The 18729-nt window shown below is 55.1% G+C and overlaps 1 protein-coding gene across 1 annotated transcript; it reads right to left on the reverse strand.

Moving 5' to 3' along the window:
• Positions 1–627: 627 nt before the first annotated feature.
• On the reverse strand, positions 628–18719 carry HPS4 (HPS4 biogenesis of lysosomal organelles complex 3 subunit 2). Its single transcript, XM_075012959.1, has 13 exons — positions 18583–18719; positions 16786–16876; positions 15795–15938; positions 14909–15016; positions 13399–13515; positions 13164–13258; positions 10726–10798; positions 9619–9655; positions 8817–8913; positions 7382–8285; positions 3718–3850; positions 2535–2643; positions 628–946 (listed from the first exon to the last, which is right to left on the reverse strand). Exons 1-13 carry the CDS (start codon positions 18621–18623, stop codon positions 775–777), a joined length of 2121 nt encoding a protein of 706 aa, XP_074869060.1. The 5' UTR covers positions 18624–18719; the 3' UTR covers positions 628–774.
• Between the last annotated feature and the right edge of the window lie 10 nt (positions 18720–18729).

Genomic DNA, 18729 nt, shown 5'->3' on the forward strand with positions numbered 1-18729 from the left:
CGGGCACAGGGGGTTTCTGCTTGCGGTGGGCAGTTGGGAAGGACAGCAGGACGCAGCACGCCCAGGTAAGGAGGTTGGAGACAGATGGAAGCATTAGGAGACCTCGGTTTGTAACACACATCTAAGTGCTTCATGTTACCGTGGGAGCTGCTAGTTCTCCTCCGACTGCCGTTGGTCGGACAACACGCAGGGCAGGGTTAACTGAAGGTGAGGCACTGCACGGTTTTGTCGCTCCAGAGGTGTGAATCACTCCAAGCCTGGCTGACGAGCAGTGTAGGCACAGGCATTTCGCAGCAAGAACCAGTCCCTGACAGACATCTCACGAAGCAAGTCCTGCACAGCAAGCCGGCCCACATGCAGCTGAGAGCAAGCCAACCACTCGCTTCCAGTCGCGGTACCCCAGGTGCATCACGCTAAAGCAGGCAGACGTGAGTCACCAGCTGCACTGTGCCGCTGCAATCTGTCTCCTGGCTTCTTTGGCAACAGTCGCCATTTCCCAGCAGACCTCAGCAATGCAAAGGACCCCGTAGCGAGTGCATGGCATGCCGGATTTACCGGGCAATCCAGAGCACCCTGCTCAGGGCCAGGCACGCAGCAGCTCCTGGTTACTCCCTGTTTAACTAACCCAGGACACGTGACACCACTAAAGCTTTAGGCCCTGGGTTCTTTGAGGAGCAGCTGGTCTGGAACACAAGTCCTGGCATTTTAGCTTAGTAGAGACAGAGCTTCTTTGGACTGGATTTGGACAGGCCGGTCCAGGAGGCCCAAGCCAGCTCACAGCAGATTCACGCCGTGCTTCAGCAGCTTTTGTTTGGCCTTGCCTGGTAAGCTGAAGGCGCTGTCGTGAGGGTTGGGAACGCCCGAGTTCCGCAGCGGAGGGGCCAGCTGCTGGAAGTACGTCTCCTGGACAGGGTTCTGGCAGGCGTACACGGCTGTGGAGGCGTTCCTATCAGAAAGCAAAGGTCAAGGCTCTGGGAAACAGAAGGCAGCCCCCTGAGGTTGGGGCTGGAGGGCCGGAGGGGGCGAGGTCTGAGAGAGAGTTTGCATGAATGAAGGAGGGGCTGTGACCTGGGGCAGGGGATTGGGATGCAGGGTGTGGGTGGGTATGGGTGCAGGAAAGGCGTTCTGGCCTGGAGCAGCCACATGGAGCAGCATGGGCTGATCCCTGCCTGTGGGTACCAGCAGGGTGGCCATGGGCCAGATTCAAAGGCTGCATCTTGCCCGCCCCTGATCTAGCCTGAACTGCCCCAGCCCTGCCTAGAGCAGAGCTTTCAGGAAGAGGCGCCATCTTCATTTAAACATGGTCAGTGGTGGAGAACCTGCCCCCACACAATGGGGAATTACTCGTTTACACCCGATTTCTGTCTGCCTTTGTCTAGTTTCAAACTCCAGCTACTGGACTGGGATGCACCTTCCTCTGCCATGTCCTCCCTTCACCGTCTCCTGGCTGAGCTGAACAAACCGAGCCCCACGGGTCCAGTAACGTCAGGCAGGTTTCTGATCCCCTCCTCAGTCTTGGGGCTCCCTGAACCCCCCCAGTTTGTCATCTGAACACACTGACGGCCCAGTAGCAGCCCTGGCAGCTCACTGCTTGTCGCTCTCAGAGGCCAAGGTCAGCTCACAGTTTGCACCTGCAAATCACCTAACACACGGGCTGGTTGGCTGCAGCATGGACAGAACCCCCCACCCATACCTGTGTAAACAGATTGCCTAGATACTCCTCCTTCCCACAGTGCATCCGCAGCCACTGTGTACCCCCGGGCATGGGCAGCAAGGGAGTGGTGCCTGCGTTTCCCAGAATGCCTCAGCCCTGATGTGGTGAGGCACAGGGCAGCCCAGAAGTGCAGCGCTGCGTGGATGCAACCGACCCCGCTCCTTGCTGGAGGCGGCTGTGCTTCCGTAGCATCAGGGACACCAGGAAAGGCTCTGACTGCCATCAGACCATCTTGCCTAGAGCATTAGAACGGAGTTTGCCACACACATTGCAGCTTGTTTCCAACCCTACATGCCGTGCAAGAAAACAAACCCAGGCTGCCAACTGCAGGCGCCTTTGGCTCTAAGCCGAGATACAAGTTTACGAGACACGGCTCTATTTAAATCTGCAGCTTAGAACCTGCTGGTGCCGGGAGCTGGCACCATTCTAGCACTACGTCTTCACCCTGCCCTTTGGCACTGGTCATCCTGCCTGTGTCTCACTGCACTAGGGAGATCAGCCCAGAGACACAGCACCTGGCACCACTGCTGGGCAGCAAATCCAATGGTCTGCGTTGAGTTACCGGCCATCAGGAACAGAAGTGAGCTGACTGGCCTGTGGTGAGAGGGAACTCTAGGGGCATGGAGTGAGCAGAACACAAGACTCAGAGCAGCCCCTGCCTGGCTCTCCAGTGACCTACAGGGATCTCTTGGGCTGGGATTTCTCTACAGCACGACTGTGGCTCTTGCAGACAAGGAGCTACAAACCCTTCCTCTCCTCTGCCCCCAGCACCTCCGGCTGCCCAGGCTGAAGAGAGGAGGCGGCACCAGGCAGCCCTTACCTGACTGTCATTTCCGAAGCAGTCGGGAGCTGGTGGAAGTCAGAGTGGATCAGACTGGCAGCTCTCAGGAACTGCTGGTCTTGCGCCCCTGGCACCTGGGGCAGGTTTGCTGCAGAGACGCAAGAGGGACAGGTTGGGAACCCGCTCGTGCAAAGCATTTTGCCTGGTGGAGTCCGCAGGAAAGGACTGGCTGGATTTCTGCACCCTGCCTGTGGCGGTCGGAGAGGCGCGCTGCTGGAACAGTCCCTGGGACTCAGTACGGGCAGCGTGGTGAGGATGGCAGGGGCCTGGCTCATAGCGTGCTCAAGCACAGCACACCTCTAAAGCCAAAGCAGTTCCCTGGACAGATGATGATCCACAGGGCCTGGACAGAGCCGAGCTGGGACCGTGGCAGGGACTGTCTAGAATCGTGTGGGCCTCTCATTCTCCCCCGGTCCCTCTCCTCTGGGCTGGAGAGGGCAGGTGGCGAGCGAGGGTTAGTGTCTGTGGGGCTGGCGGGAGACATGAGGCTGGGCTGGCATGCTATGCTGACAGGTGATCTGGGACCTCTATGTTGCCTAAGGAGTCACTTGACAGGCGCTCGGGCTACTGTGCTAAGGAGCTATGCAGTGCTGCAAAGGCTCTGAAGCCCAGGGACAAGGGAGGGATTTAGAGCGCAAGCTGTAACCACTAAACAGCCGTTCATAGCAAGCCCTGCAGGCTGGCGCCTGTCCACAGGCTCTGCACCTCGCTGCTGTGGGCTGCTGCTCAGGGGTCAGTGCATATCGCTGTTCTGCTGGCGGATACATCCAGCGCCCTCCCTTTCACAGCCAGAGCTGTGCTGCCAGGTGCGGGGGTGGGGAGGAAGTTACACCTCTGCGGTAAGACACTGGTGAGATCTAGCAGGCAGGCGACGGTCAGGCAGTACCACGACTGCCCTGGAAAGGACACCGCCCAGAAGCAGACGCTCGCCCTCGCTCCCACAGCCATCCCCAGCTTCCAGGGCTTTGACAGTCAGCATGGTCTGCAAGGCCCTGGAAACACTGCCCACCCCACTCCAGGCTGTTCTGGAGAAGGGTGAGCCAGGGCTGTGCTGAGGGGATGTCAACACAGGCACATCAAAGCCCAGCCCGCTGGCCTGTCTACCTCCTCTCCCGCTGTGCTGGAAAGCGGCAAGCGAAGCGACCCGGAGACCGGTCCTCACCTGTGAGCACGTTCTGGATGCAGTCGTAGTGAGCGAAGCTGTAGGAGGCTCTGGCTGTAGAGGAATGGTCTTTGGGCAAAGTCTCCTTCAGGTGAACCTCCAGGCCATTGAGAGAAGCCAGACTGCTGTGATACTGCAAACAGTGCAACACCAAAGTGCATCAGAGACACTTCTCCCATTCAGCAAGGGCTGTAACCCTCCCAGACAACAAACACGGACCATGCACCAGACCCCCGGGATCGCAAGGATGGCTGGCCATGCTGGTTCCGATCTGGCCGCACCAACTGGTGGCAGTTTACGAGCACGACGACGCGTGACTCTGTGACTTCACCACCACCTGTGCTGCTCCGGAAGGCGCCCCTCCCGTTTTCCCACGGCACCGTCTGGTACATTTTACAACCACAACTTGATAGCATGGCCTGGTCAGGAGCTGTGTGCTACTGGAACTGAACGTGAGCCAAAGGTGAGTTCCAGCCCAGCCCAGCACACAGACACTGCGCCTAACTGCCTTCGTTGCACCTTCCCCCCAGGTGCCCCACGGCCCCACTCGCCCTCCACGCAACGGTGCTTTTCACAGCCAGCCAGCCTGGGCTTGAACCCTCCCCACAGCGAGCTTGACGGGCTCTGGAAAGAGCCCTTCTGCCCTGACTGCGTCCAAACCACGGCCCCCAGGCTGAGAGCCTCTGCAAGTCACTTAGGGGCTGTCTCTGATCCCCAGAGCCCGCTGCCTCAGGCTGGGCATTAAGTGATACAACTGCAGCCCAACAAGGCACTGGGGGACCCCTGTGTCTCTCCCTACAGCGGGGTGCAGAGACAGGGCCGACCTGCGGGAGGAGGGCGAGATCTCCCTCTGCCGTCTGCTTCCCAGCAAAAGATTAGTTTGCTAATCCCCAAAGCTCTCCCCGTTCCCAAGCTGCCGCTCAGCACGCTGGCAAGTCCAGCCCTACGCTTGACCTTGCTGGCTTGGGACAGGCTCTCTTCTCTGTACGACAGAGGGAAGGGATGAACATGAAGATGCACTGATCGTCTGCACAGAGATGGACCTTGCATAACATTTCACAGAAACACTCCCTATCTGCGATGGACTGGTTTAGACTTCCCGTGCTTACCATGCTCGGAGCTTAAAGGCCACACAGAAGGACACATTCAGTAATTCACTAGGGCTTCTCACCCCAGGTTATTGGGTGATAAGTCCATTTTACAGATGGACAAGCAGTAGAGAGAGTGGTTTGCCAAAACTGAGAGAGCACAATAGGGCCAACATGAGGACCCAGGAGTGCTGATTGATAGTCCCCTGCTGTAACCAAGACCATAATCCCACCTAAAACAACAGCTGGGAGGTGCCTTTCTGCCAGTGGAGACCAAGTTTCCTGCACCTAGCAATGGTCTGGCCAAAGGGCCCCACTACATCAGACCTGGCCCAATGCTTAAGGCTGGGTCAGAACCAGCTTTTGCAGCTGCAAAGTACAAGATCAAACCCAGCGCTGAAGTGACTGAACTCCAACAGACAGAGCTTTGTCCTAGAGCACCTGCAACCCAGCCACAGCTGCACAGTGGTAATGCAGAAAAGCCCAGAAGGGAAACTGACTAGGCCTTGCCCCACAGAACTGCAACCTCCAGCTTAACCAGCGGGTATGGGGGCTGGGCACTGGATGCCTCTCACTCAATGGCAGGCTTTAAGGCGTGGCTGAGGCACTTTGGGCTCTCTCTCACCACAGGTATTTTAGCAAGGGCGAGAAGCAGGCTGGGTTTCTCTTCAGCTAGCAAATGGCAATGTAAAAGCAAAGACATCAAGGCCAGGCTAGACGGGCCAGATTTCCCTTTCGGCTGTGCTCTCTCCAGTGAAACAAACCAGCAGTCCTGTAGCACTTTAAAGACTAACAAAATGATTTATTAGGTGATGAGCTCTCGTGGGACAGACCCACTTCTTCAGAGCTACAGCATGTCCAGTCCAGACCCAGACAGAGAGCACAGATGTCCAAAAATGGCAATAACAACTGACCAATCAAATACATGAACTGGTTTGTTAGAACACAGACCAACACGGCCACCTCTCCGTTACTGTTCTCTCCAGCGAGAGAGAGACAAAGCCGGAGGCTGGGTGGAGCAGAGCAGAGTCTCCAGCCAGCCGGCGCGTGGCCAAGCAGGAGATGATCAGGCATTGCACGTTCCCTCAGAGTCACAGGCAATCAGAAGTGGTGCCTTGCTGTGCTGGGTAGGGGGGAGCTAGCCTGAAGGCAGACAGAGAAAGCTAGCCACCCCAGCTGGGTTTGCAGCCCTCCCTTTCTGGGTGAGTCACTCCTCATTCACTGCACTCAGATGGCCGTGCTGACAGCCACAAGGGCACGACTCCTGCACCTCACTGAGCACAGCTCAGAACCCTACCTGCTTCAGACAGCAACAGCTATGCCACAGACACGGAGAGCTGGCTCGTAGCCCGACAGCTGCAGAAATGCAGTGGTTACAGCTCTCCGTGGCAGGGAAGAGCGCAGACGGGATGTTAGCGCCGCAGACTCAAATGCAGGCGTGTCCTTCTCCAGCAGCCCCCAGCATTTCAGGGCACGTGGCCATTTGGCAGCAAACCTTGCACACCCACCAAAGCCAGCAGGGGAAGCAAGATCGGCAGCTGGCTCTGGTGCTGGTCCTGGTGCCTGGTACCACACCCTGCTGACCATGGCCCCTCAGGATCTCCTCTGTTCATGTGCCACCACTGTCTGCAGAATGACACCAGCCTGCAGGGCCCTGGGGGACGGCAGCCAGCCAATCAAACACTGTTCCCTCCAGATGAGCTCACCACCAGACACCCAACTTGCGGGTCTCTCTCCAGCACTGGCAGGCAACCTGCGGCCCACAGGGTCTCCACCTGCAGCCTGCAGGCCCCCTGACATACTGGGGCACTGGAGCCCCACATTTCCTCTGCCTCACCCACCCCGGTGCCATCGGAGGAGTGCAAAGAGCCCGATTTGTGCTCCGTCCCCACTCCTCCGCTCCCCTCGCCGTGGATTTGTGGGTTCCCGGCTGGGAGGGAGTGGAAGGAGCAGGGTGAATCAGGCCATTTGTGGTGCTCTGAAAGGGTGGGGAACAAATGGAAGGGGCCGGTAAGTGTGGGGCTCTGGTGCCTGAGTGTGCAAGAGGTTCATGGGGAGGCAGGTAGACGGGGCCATGGTTGCAACGCTGGCGGGCTGCGGGCTGCTGCGACCCACTGAGAGGAAGGCAGCCAGTGGTGCAGGCAGCTCACCAGCCGTGGTTGCCTGCTCTAGCGTCACAAGACGTAGGATGCAAGGTGGGGCTAACCCTTCCTGCAGGGAGAGCGGCGGCAGAGAGCTAGCCCTGCTTCCAGGTCAGTGCTCTGCAGCGCATTTACCAGCAAGCATCCCACACGCATTGTCTCGCGAGCTTTGCGTGGGAACACCGGGCAGAGCTGCTGTCCAGCCAGAGCCCACACCACAGCTTTCCTACGCTGCTCAGCTCCAAACACCACTCGGGGAAGGCCTGGAGCCCAGGGAGGGAGGAACCTGTCTCCAAGGCCCCAGAGTAACTGTGGGAGGAGAGCTGGGAACAGGACTGAGGAGCCAGCTCCCATTCCTCAGCCCTGGGCACTGCCCCGAGACAGGAAGGACAGGAAACATTTCCTAACCTAACAAGTCAGCTTTGTCTGTCTTACCACGTCTTGGATGGACCCATGGTCAGCCTCGAACTGCTCCTCTGCCAGCAGCAACAGCACCAGCCCTTTGATGCTGTGAACGTACAGGATCATCTTAACCAGCCTGTCTGTCGCTGCTAGCCAGTCCCTCCCGGGAATCGTTTCCATAGGCAGCCCATTCTCTGTGCTCTTGGGCACACCCGGGCCTTCTGCCGTGCCACTGTGTCGCCTCTCCCGGCCTTCAGCAACAGGAAAGTGGCTCCCACCCTGGTCCTCAGCAGGGAGCTTCTGCCCCAAGGGCACGGCACGGCACGGGGGCTCCTGCTGAGAGCTGTCCACCCTGGCTGCCCCAGCTCCTCTGACGGCCCCATGCTGGCTGCTGGCATCTGGACTCCCGGTCCTCAGATTGTCCCGCTCACTGGGGTCGCATCTCCTCGACTCTTTGAAAGGGGACCAGGAGGAGAAGCTGCCGCTGGCCGTATGACGCCTCTGGAGGAGTGGGAGCACCCGCTCCCTAGTGCTTTGACCCTCTGGCCCCAGGGCACGAGGCTTTGGAAAGCCAGAGGCTGCGCTTGTCTCTCGAGCACGCTCTGCATCAGGTGGTCTGGGTCCCAGCGGCAGGGCTCCCAGCTCTCTCTGCAATGGAGGGGATGGGTTCAGGGCGGCAGAACTTGGCACCGGGCTTTTGCTGCTGGAGCTGCTCCCAGCCTGTTGTTTGGAGAAACTACAGGGAGAAACTGTATTTGCAAAGGTGAGTGAGTTCAGAGCATCGTCCGCTGCGGCAGCACTCGCGGCCTGAGTGAGGGGTTCTCTCGCCAAGAGGGCATGCTGGCCTTGGACTTCCTCGCCCCGAGCTGAATCTGAGCATGCCCGTGAGCGGAGGGCGTTCCTAGAGCCTTGAGGGTTTCCTGGAGCCGTGGGCAACCTACCAGGGCAAGAGCAGCACTCCATTACTGGGGGAATCGGGCCAGTAACAACAGAAACAAACACACCTGTCTCCTGTTTGAAACCTGGCCTGCCCCAGCAATGGAGGGACTGGCAGATCTCAAAGGCTGTGCCCACCCAGAACCCCTACTGCCCTCTCTCCTGGGTTAGTCAGAGTGTGAGGGACTCCAGAGCACCAGTCCTGGCCCCTGCGCTGGGAACGCTGCTCTCTTACACTGAAGCGCAAAGGACGGGGGCTTTCCACAGAGCACTGTGGGCCGAGAGAGGACAGCACCTCGGTCATCAGGGGTGGGGAGGCAGCTTTGCTTCATGCAGAGCACAGCAGCAGAGATCAGCGCCAGCCCTTTACTTCCAGACACTTGGAGCTACGCAGTCACACAACACCCAGCAGCGGCAGCGTCCCGCCCCCTTGGAGCTCAGGTTATTCCGAGGCAGATGGCAGCAAAGGCTGATGCGCCCCAGCTCTGCACTGGGATGAGCTGGGCTGCCGCATCAGAAGTTCACTTCCTACCTTGTCATCCACTCTACTGGGAAGTCCCGGAGTGCTCTGGCTTCACCTTCCGTTAGGAAAACAGGGATGATGCAGACATCCTGAGGCAAGGGGGACCCTGCAAGAGCAAAACAAGACCTGACCCAGCGAGGAGAAATTAAACGTCTGTACAGAGGCCAGACTGCGTCGGTGCAAAGCTCTCCTGTGAGAGGAGAGGAAGCGGATCTCTGGCCAAGTCCCACCAGCTGGTTCAGCAGGCCCTAGCACAGCACGAAGCAGGCAGCTTGCTTCCTCACCCCCTCGCAAGCTCAATGCCAGGCACAGCTTCTCTGACTGCCCCTGAGATACAGCAGGGGAGGAGCTGCCAGACATAAGCAGAAACCCCTCAGGTCTAACTCCCAAATGGACTCAGCACAAAGCCCCGAGTCACTGTTCAGAACTCAAACTCCTGCCGTACACCCAGTCCTTTCACGCCCTCTGCTTTCCTGCCTTCCTCACTGACACACCTCCCCCAGAGGGACTGAGGTCACACAGCTGCTGCCGCTGCTGCTAAGGAGTCTGCAGAACTTGTGGGAGAACCTACAGGAATAACTCTCTGCCCTTAGACGTGGGAAGAGTCCCTAGAGCCCCCTCACAGTCCCCACTTACCACACTATGGCCAGGAACTCTCCTAGCCCAGTGGGTGCACCTGGAACTTTAGCTGGGGCTTCAAGGGAAGCAGCAAGGCCACCTGCCCTGTTACGTTTTAACTGCAGTAGATGGTGACACCAGGCTCCCTGCAGGAAACCAGGCCCATTTACACTGTGCAACAAGGGAGACTTACCAGGCTCCTGCAGCACCACCCCACTGCCAGGTACGCCCTGCAAGGAAAGCACACAGTTATCGCTGGCTGACAGGAAGCCTGTGTCCAATGTCAGCCATCAGGCACTCGCACAGGCCTGATCCTCAGGGGATCCTCCCACACCGGATCAGGCCCTCAGGGCAATCCTGTGATAAGGCTACTCATGCTCTGCACTGAGTGCCTCCGCCGGGAGCCAAGCTGAGCTCTCCGGGGCTAGCCAGCAATTAAAAGGTGACACAAGAGGCGAGAGAGTATCACAGACTAGCCCGACTGTCCCTACACAAATTGGCAGGGCGCAATCTTAGTTCCTGCCCTGAGCCAGAGCCAGGAGAGAGGCAACAGATGCTTTCCCAGTCCAGGGGCACAATGCCACAGCACGCTGAGCTGCAGCTGCACACCTCTGGCAAACAGTGCTAATTTAGTAAACCACGGAAACCAAGGGATTACGAGCGAGCAGCAAACCCTAAAGGTAACTCGCCAGTCAGGGGAACGTAGCAGTGATCTGCAGGGTACGTCTAAGAGTTATTTTGATGCAAGAGCTGGGAGGCTCACCTAAGAAGTTACCCGTACAATAATAGGTCTATTCGTTTCAGACACATTCTTGTAGATCGAATGGCGTTGGGCCACATGTTTACAACTCAGCAAGGGAAGTTTTTCATGCTCCCATTACTATTTTAAGAACATTGGGCACTGATTTAACTATGGGCATTTCCCCCTTGTTTCCCAGGTAAAAGAATGGAAAGCACATAATAAGCATTTAATTTTTCAGCACGTGTAAGTGGTGGTAAAAGGGGATCTCTGCAGTCGTTCATTCCGTATGTGGCCAAACAGCAGTCTGTGGCCAGGTTAATCCGAAGATGATCGATCAGGTTTGGCATCTTGAAGAGAACTCAATAGCCAAATACCGACTGGAGAACAGCTGCAGCACTGCCTAGATTCCTGAACAGCAACAGGGATTTTGATTTTTGTTAGTCAGGAGAACTGTTTAACACCAACATTAGGCAGGGCCGAGAGCGCTGGCTGGTCCTGGGTTGCAAGTAACATACAGACAGGGTATGGGTGTTGCTGGGCTAGGGTTTAACAACATACCTTGCTGGCAGCCTCTGCTCCTTGAAGGAGAACCTTGGCAGTAAGAGGAGGTGGAAGCTGTGTGCTCACAACTCTAGCAGGGCAGAACAAACACAGCCAGTTATGAACGGAATCCACTGATGAGGTTCAGGACATGCCCCCCATTTACCTCTCCACCCCTGGCTTAGTTTTCCAGGTATCGCCCAAGCTGGGCAGGCACTGATGTCCAGAGTGGGGTCCCAGGCACTGCTCAGACCTGCTCTGTGCCCATGCAGTCACAGCAGAATCCCAGCTCACACTGTATCATCTCTCAGGCCTCTGCTGATTGCTCCCACCAGCCCAGTACGCTCGCTGGGGCATGCTGTGCCGTGCCCTAAGCCCCACCCCGAGAGCAGGTTCCGAACCCCATTCCGCTCACACGCCAGCACCCCAGCTGAACCCAAGGGGGCTCATGGACTGAAAAGGGGAAACTGGGTCAAACTAGCACCTCCAGGCAGCAGTGATGGCCTATGGATCTGCGAAGCTGAGACAGTGCTGCCAGTCCCAGACGAGTAAGGGGAAGCCACGCTCCCCCAGCTAAGCAGGCAGGAACTACGTGTGTGCTTACGAACGGCTGTGGCCTGCGTGCAGAGCCCAGACCCCTCAGGTGCTAGGGTGTACTTGTGAGCAACACAGCACTCAAGGTAACAACAGAGGTTAGGGCTGCGCTGTAGCCCTAGCTCAAAATAAGTTACACAGTTTGCATAACTTCCTCTCAGTCATCTTATCTGGAACCCAGCGGAGGCTCCACGGCACCAGAGTTCAACATAAGAGCTTATTTTGAGTCTCCCGGTAACCCTCGTGTGACGAGAGTTACTGGGAATAAAATGTCACATTTGAAATAGCCCTGCTATTTCGAGCACGGTGTCTGGCCGCACGGTTTCTATCTGGGGAGACAAATGTACCCCAGGGGAGTCGAAACCAGAGACAGAGCAAGGTCAGAGCCAGGAGTTCTGAAGTATGGCAGCTAGCTAGGAATCCACATTGTTGCCCAGGTGCTTCCTAATGCACCCCATGGTAAGGAGCCAATCAGGTATCGCCAACCCTCCGTCAGTCAGATCACCTGAGGTGGGATGTCCTGTAATGTTCAACCTCTCTGGGTTGTAAGTCACACGGAGTTGCCCTGGTGACAGCGTGAGAATGCTGCTCGTCTTGTAACCCTGCAAGTCTGAGCTTACTTGATGCAGAGCAGCTGACGAGCCAGTGCCATGCCTCAGCTGGAGTATTGTGCCTAGTTCTGACCACCTCCTTTCAGAAAAGATGTGGAGAAGCTGGAGAGGGTCCAGAGAAGGCAACAAAAGTGATGAAAGGTCTAGAAAAACATGACCTATGCGGGAGAACCGAAAGAGCTGGGTTTGTTTACGTCGGAAAAGAGAAGACTGAGAAGGGAACATGATAGCAGCTTTCAAGTACCTGAAGCGGTGTTACGTGGAAGAGGAAGAAACATTATTCTCCTTAACCTCTGAGGGTACGGCAAGGAGCAATGGGCTTAAACTGCAGCAAGGGAGGCTTAGGTTGGACATCAGGAAACACTTCCTAACTGTCAGGGTGGTTAAGTTCTGACATAAGTTGCCCAGTGAGGCTGTGGAATCTCCCTCATTGGTAATATTTAAGAGCAGAGTAGACAAATATCTGTCAGGGATGATACAAATGGTGCTTAGCTCTGCTGAGAGGGCCGGGGACTGGATCTGACGACCTCTTGAGGTCCCAGTTCTACTATTCTATGATTCTGATTCTATTCTCCAGTGAGAACCCCAAGCCAAAGAGCTAAGCCATGGACACCTCACTATACCGTGGTAACCTCTAAATGTTAACTGCATCAGGACTTTATTATGCTAGGTGCTGCCCAGACTTTAGACACAGTCCCTGACTCAAAGATCCTGCTTGCTCTCAAAGACTGAATACCTCACCCTAAGCAACCTGTCCAAAGAAGCCGGTGGGAACTGGACACTCAGATCTCATGGATTCACTGGGATCTAGATGTTCACTGAAACCCAGCCTTAACCCTTCTGGCCCTCCACCTCCCCAAGCACATCTGGGGATAAGAGAGGAGGTGGAATCTCCATCCCTTGAAGTTTTTAAGTCCCAGCTTGATAAAGCCCTGGCTGGGATGATTTAGTTGGGGTTGACGCTGCTTTGGGCAGGGGGCTGGACTAGATGACCTCCTGAGGTCCCTTCCAGCCTGGGGATGCTATGATAATCTAGTTAGTTAGAAATGTGCCTGATGCTGAAGAGTGCTCTAGAGTCAGTATTAATATATCCATCAAGAACAGGGGGACAGATTTCCAGGTACAGCCGCTGCCTCTTCTGCTGCCCTCCCCCTAGAGAGTGTAGGAAAGCAGCACCGAACTGTACATCATGGGGAGGGGATTGCCTGCTGTGGGCTCTCTCTGAGAGCTGACAAGTGCTTGGCTACTCACTGGCTTTTGTAGAGGATGCAGCCTGCCAACACATGAGGTGCACGCTGGCAGGTCTGCAAGATGAGAACTGCTTTCAGTAACAGCAGTGGGTCCACCTGTACAGAGCACGAGAGAAGATGACAATCAAACACGCAGCCCCAGGGTATAATCACAGCAGAAAACAGAACCAGAGAGGGCACCTCTCAGTGTAACAAGCTAACCTAGGGCTGTACCCAGCAGAGGTCCCAAGAGTTACCTTGGTTTTGTCCAAGTTCCAAAGGGAAGTGAAGATCTTGTGCAGGTCACTGGTGTTCTTCTGGATATGTTCGATGTACCTGTTCCACTGCGTGCTCAGCTCCTCCCGAGAAAACACCTGGAGAAGTTGGAAAATGCACGGCTGGAGTCTACGCAGGACCCAGAGGGGCCGAGGCGGCTAGGTGGGATCCGTTCAGGGAAGCAGGTCTCTTAGCAGCAGCTCTTCAATGAAACGTCAATTATAACACTAAACCAAGCTCAGGAAGTGAATCCAGCCTGCCCGGCCTACAGATGATTTACTGGTGCTGGCTAAGAGAGGGCAAACAGCACAGGCCAGGTACCACTGACACCCAGCAGCGTAGGCCTTTGCACGGTGCTTTACATTACTGAAAACGGAGAGCGGGTGGGAAAGATGCACCCCACCCCCTGCCGACCTGGCACGGGACGCCGAGTGCCTCGCTAGAACGCTCACACATCACCCAGCTGCCCTCGCAGTCCAGTGACAGGTGGCGACGCAGTCGGCAGCACGATGCGTGCAAGACCCCCGGTTGCCCCTTGACATGCAGCAGCAGTTTGTTGGGAGTAGGAAACTGCCAGACTCTCTCTACAGCAGGTGTGGGCAAATTACAGCATGAGGGCCAGATCCAGCCCACCACCATCCCCGCAGCCCAGAGGGAGCCTTGGGCAGGCTCCCTGCCAGCCTCACCAGTGCACCTGTGCACAGCAGTCGGCTGCAGGCGCTGTCTCTGTCTCTGCCCACCGTGTGCGCCTTGGTGGAAGGGCCCCTCTGCACTCTCTGGGCGGCTCCCATTGCCCCCAGCACATGGCAGCAGAGAGCACATGGTCCCTGCAGCCAGCTGCTATGAACAGCGTGCCAAGGCACAGCAGGCAGGGACCCCGCCCAAGGGAGCTGTCGGGCAGGAAGCACCTAGGTAAGCAGCTCCCAGCCAGAGCCTGCCTCTGGCAACCCACCCTTTCTCACACCCCCGCTCCGGCACCCCTAGCCCCATCCAGGGCCTGCACTCCAATCCCCTAACCCAGGTCACAACCCAAACCCCTGCACCCCTCCCACACCACTGCTTCAGCTCAGAATCCTCTCCTGCACCACCTCCTGGACCCCCATGATCCCCTGCTCCAGCTCACAACCCCCTCCTTCATCCAAACTCCCTCCCTCTTTTGTACCCCAGTCCCCTACCATGAGTTCCTTTCTGCACCCAACTTCCATCCCAGACCGCACATCCCTCCATTAACATCATGGAAGAATGCAGAGCTTAAGCACTTACCAAATTCTGGGAGTAGTTTCCCACCCCCCCTTCAAAAATCATTGCCTGCCCCTGCTCTACAAGCCTCTGGAACACCGCGCTCATGGCTGGGAACACCAGGCCCAAACATGAAGGCAGCTAAGAGGCCGAAAGATACACAGGAGTGGAGTGAGCCTAGAGCTTCAGCTAGTCCTCGAGAGGTCCGTGCCCTCATTCCCTCAGGGAGAGCGACCGTTAATCAGCACTTACCGTGTATGCGCGACACACAGATCCATTGTAAAATCCGAAGAGTCCAATCAGCAGATCCAGAAATTGTCTACAGCTGATGTCAGAGAGCTCAGTGGCACAGCCCAGCACCTTCAACACACAAGGGTACAGAACAAAAGGTCCTGATGCAGCCAGGTGACTGGCACAGGGCACAGCTGCAGCGTGCCCCAAAATTCCAGCTGGGAGCTCAGAAGCAGCCATGTGGCTGGGGCAAGGCCCCTAGCAGCAAAGGTGGAAAGCCAACACTCAAGACACAGACTCTCCTTTCCCCGGCAACCTCAGGGGCACAACCACTAGTATGATGTTTAATGACTGAGAACCTATTCCCCAGGCTGAATACTCTGAGGCGCAGTTCACTAGTTAAGGACCTAGAAGAGAGGTTTCCACGTCCTCCATCAGGGAATAAGACAGTGCGCCAAACTTCTAAGAATTCACGCAAGTAACTACTAGACTGTCGGGGGTCCTGCCTGTTGGGAGAGCTTCCTGCAGTGCAGCTTTAACCCCACCTGATTGGGACTGCCCACTGAGCAAGCTGGGGGTGTCCCAGCCCAGTTCTCAGAGCAGAAACCAGACCTGCTCCTAAAATGAGAAATCCATGACCACTGGCAAAGAGCTTTGCAGCAAGAAACGAGGATCACAGCTCTTTGGCATACGCTACGCTCCACGGAGCTGTTTTCAACTCTGTCACACCTTTTCCATGGGCCCACAGACCCTCTCTTGCTGGAATCCTGCAGCTGCAGATCTCCACTGAATGCTGCCAGACTACTGAAGGCAAAGAAAGGCCCTCAGAAAACAACCCTTATCCAATAGTAGATACTCTCCCGACTATTCCCAACTCCTCACGTGCCTCCTGCTCGTTTTCACTCACCCAGAGGTACTCTCCATCCACCCTTACTGCAAACTTGAGCTTTCGCAGCCGAATGAGGCTCGGGGGAGCACCGGAAATCTCTGTTACACACCGCACCACTCCTGCAATCTGCCCGCACAGCAGCTCCTGCTGGTCCAAAAGTGTCTGAGGAGGAGAAGGAGGAACAGTGAGTTTGAAGCATTCCTGGAGAGCTAGAGAAGCATCACATTTACACGGCAGCCTGATGGAACTGGTGGTGATAAAACAACAGATGGTGTTTGCTGTACTATGTCACACAATGGTGTGGTAACATCAAACACAAAGCACTGATTTTTCATCCCACTCCTGGAGGCTGATTTCTTATTTAAGCACAAGGAACCCACCCAAGAGAACAAAAAGACTTGCTGAGCCTCCTCCATTGGACATTATGGAAAGTTTTGGCTTATGAAAGACACATGATCTAAACAGCAGAGTGCTAAACAGGAGACTATGGTGCTGCACATATCAGATACATCTACACTGCAATGCAAAACCAGTGGCTCCGAGTCTCAGATCCTGAGTGAACTGGCATGGAAGGCAAAGCTACAAACCCATACGTAGAGGGCTCCGAGACCCACCTCCCTCTCCAGGATTAAGAGTCCAGCTCCAGCCTGAGCCCCAACCTCCACACTGCTATTTTCAATCACGCAGCCTGAGCCCCACCAGCTTAAGTCAGGTGACCCAGGCCAGCTGTGGTCATGCAGGGAAGAGGTGCCCACAAGGGCCTACGGCTGGAAATCAAGCCATACTGTGGATCAGGACTGAGGTATGTTGGCAGAGCTGTACGATACATGACTCTAATTGGGAGCCTTAAAAATACAAGTAAAACAAAAATAAACTTTTATAAATAAAGTTACACACGTCACCAAACCCAGATATCTGCAAGCACCCATTTTGGGAGTACTTCCGTATAAAAAACTTGCACTCAGCTCTACACAGACAAACGAGTAAAGAATGAAAAAGCAGGCATTACCTGAGAGGGATAAAAGTAGCAAATGCCAGCTCTTGTGGGATCCCCTTCTTCCTTTACCTTTGAACCATCATAAAGGAAAAAGTAATTGCACCTGCAAAACCAAAGTATTGACAGATGGAAGATGTGTGCTGCTCTGGGTCTGTCCCACAAAAGCTCACCTAACAAATTATTTTGTTAGTCTTTAAAGTGCTACTTGACTGATTTTTCATTCCAAACAAACCAGTGATATTTCTTCCCTGCCCCAATTCCCTCCAGGGGAGGTCTGCTTTCAATGGTGCCATACACAAACATTTAAAAAAACAAAACAGGAATGGCAGATGCACATCTTTCTTGCGTGCCACCTGACCCACTGATTTTGGAGAGGGACTCAGGCTGGAGAAGAAAACTTCAAGGGTCTAGGCTGTTAGAGTCTCCCAACCTTCTTGGTTTAACATGTGAGACAGTAAACCTGAGGCTACATCTGGAGGAGAGAGGCATAGATTTGTGACCCAATTTCCCAGTCTGACAGCACAGAGCCTTTATCACTTACGTGTTTGGGAAAACTTCTCAACTACAAGCAGCTTGGACCGATTTCCAATAGCTTCATTGGCTTTTACTTCACATGTGCAAAAAAGCATCTCAAATGAGAGCTTCCTCCTGATCAGTGATAGTCTAAACTGTTCTGGGGCCTTACTGATTTATACAGTCTTCTGGCTACTGCTTTCATTGGAGGCTGCAAGTGCTTGTCATAAACTTTTGTACAACAGTCCCCAGCCAAGAGTGCTACAAGGAGTGCTAACCAGACCACATGAAGTCTGGAACGAGAGGCTCTGCAATCCAAAAGATGAAGCTAAGGAACACAGGCTATTCTCAATCGAAAAGCAAAGCCTAAACTTGGGCTCTTAGACCTCTCCTGAAATGCCCCACCAGAGAGACAGAAGCCGTGTCTATACTAGCCCCAAACTTCAAAAAGGCCACGCAAATGGCCATTTCGAAGTTTACTAATGAAGTGCTGAAATACATATTCAGCGCTTCATTACCATGCAGGCGGCCGCGGCACTTCGAAATTGATGTGGCTCGCTGCCGTGCGTCTCGTCCCGAAGGGGCTCCTTTTCGAAAGGACCCCGCCTACTTTGAAATTGATGCGGCTCGCGGCTGCGCGGCTCGTCCCGACGGGGCTCCTTTGTGAAAGGAGCCCGTCTACTTTGAAGTCCCCTTATTCCTGTGAGCAGATGGGAATAAGGGGACTTTGAAGTGCGGCGGCTGCCTGCATGCTAATGAAGCGCTGAATATGCATTTCAGCGCTTCATTAGTAAACTTCGAAATGGCCATTTGCGTGGCCATTTCAAAGTTTGGGGCTAGTGTAGACACGGCCAGAAAGGCATTACTTTAGAAATCAGATCTCAGTTCTATCCCTGACTCTGCCAGACTCCCTGCGACACCTTAGGCCAGTCATTTAATCTTTCCCTGCTTCAGTATCCCACCGGTGTAACCCAGCCAATACTCCATTCTGTGAGGATAAATATCATCAATATTTATAAAGCATTCGCATATTACTGTGACAAACACCTGAGAGCCCACAATTATTAGCTTCGGACCCTACAGCAACTAGCCAAATAGTGGGGACTCTTGCAGCAATACTTCAGGGAGGGTCTCTCCAGCTCTGGTGACAGGGTGACACTGTACCAGACTCAAACATGCTAAGATGATATGCACGCACATCTGCTGGCAAACTGTAAACAGGCCCATTCTAGCCACCATGTCAGTCATGCAACATTCCCTTGCAAGTTTAGAGCCTGTACAACGAGAGCTACTCACCAAGAAGCTGAGTGAGGTTCTGATAGAATGGGGCTGGCCATTTACATCAGATTATCTTGATCATGTCTCACTGCCTTCATAAACACTCTCTCCTCCAAAGCAAGGGGTGCAAACCACTCATTTCTGCAGCAGTGAACGTCTTGATCC

Source organism: Carettochelys insculpta, chromosome 18 (assembly GCF_033958435.1).
Source record: "Carettochelys insculpta isolate YL-2023 chromosome 18, ASM3395843v1, whole genome shotgun sequence".
Taxonomy (NCBI): Eukaryota; Metazoa; Chordata; order Testudines; family Carettochelyidae; genus Carettochelys; species Carettochelys insculpta.

Excerpts from the sequence above, each read along its gene's own strand:
- HPS4 (XM_075012959.1), bottom strand. The coding sequence starts at position 18,623 with ATGGCCAGCCCCATTCTATCAGAACCTCACTCAGCTTCTTG. Across the intron at positions 3,851-7,381 it reads ATGGGTCCATCCAAGACGTG|TATCACAGCAGTCTGGCTTC; the intron begins GTAAGACAGACA and ends CACTGTTTGCAG. Across the intron at positions 947-2,534 it reads GCTTCGGAAATGACAGTCAG|GAACGCCTCCACAGCCGTGT; the intron begins GTAAGGGCTGCC and ends GCTTTCTGATAG.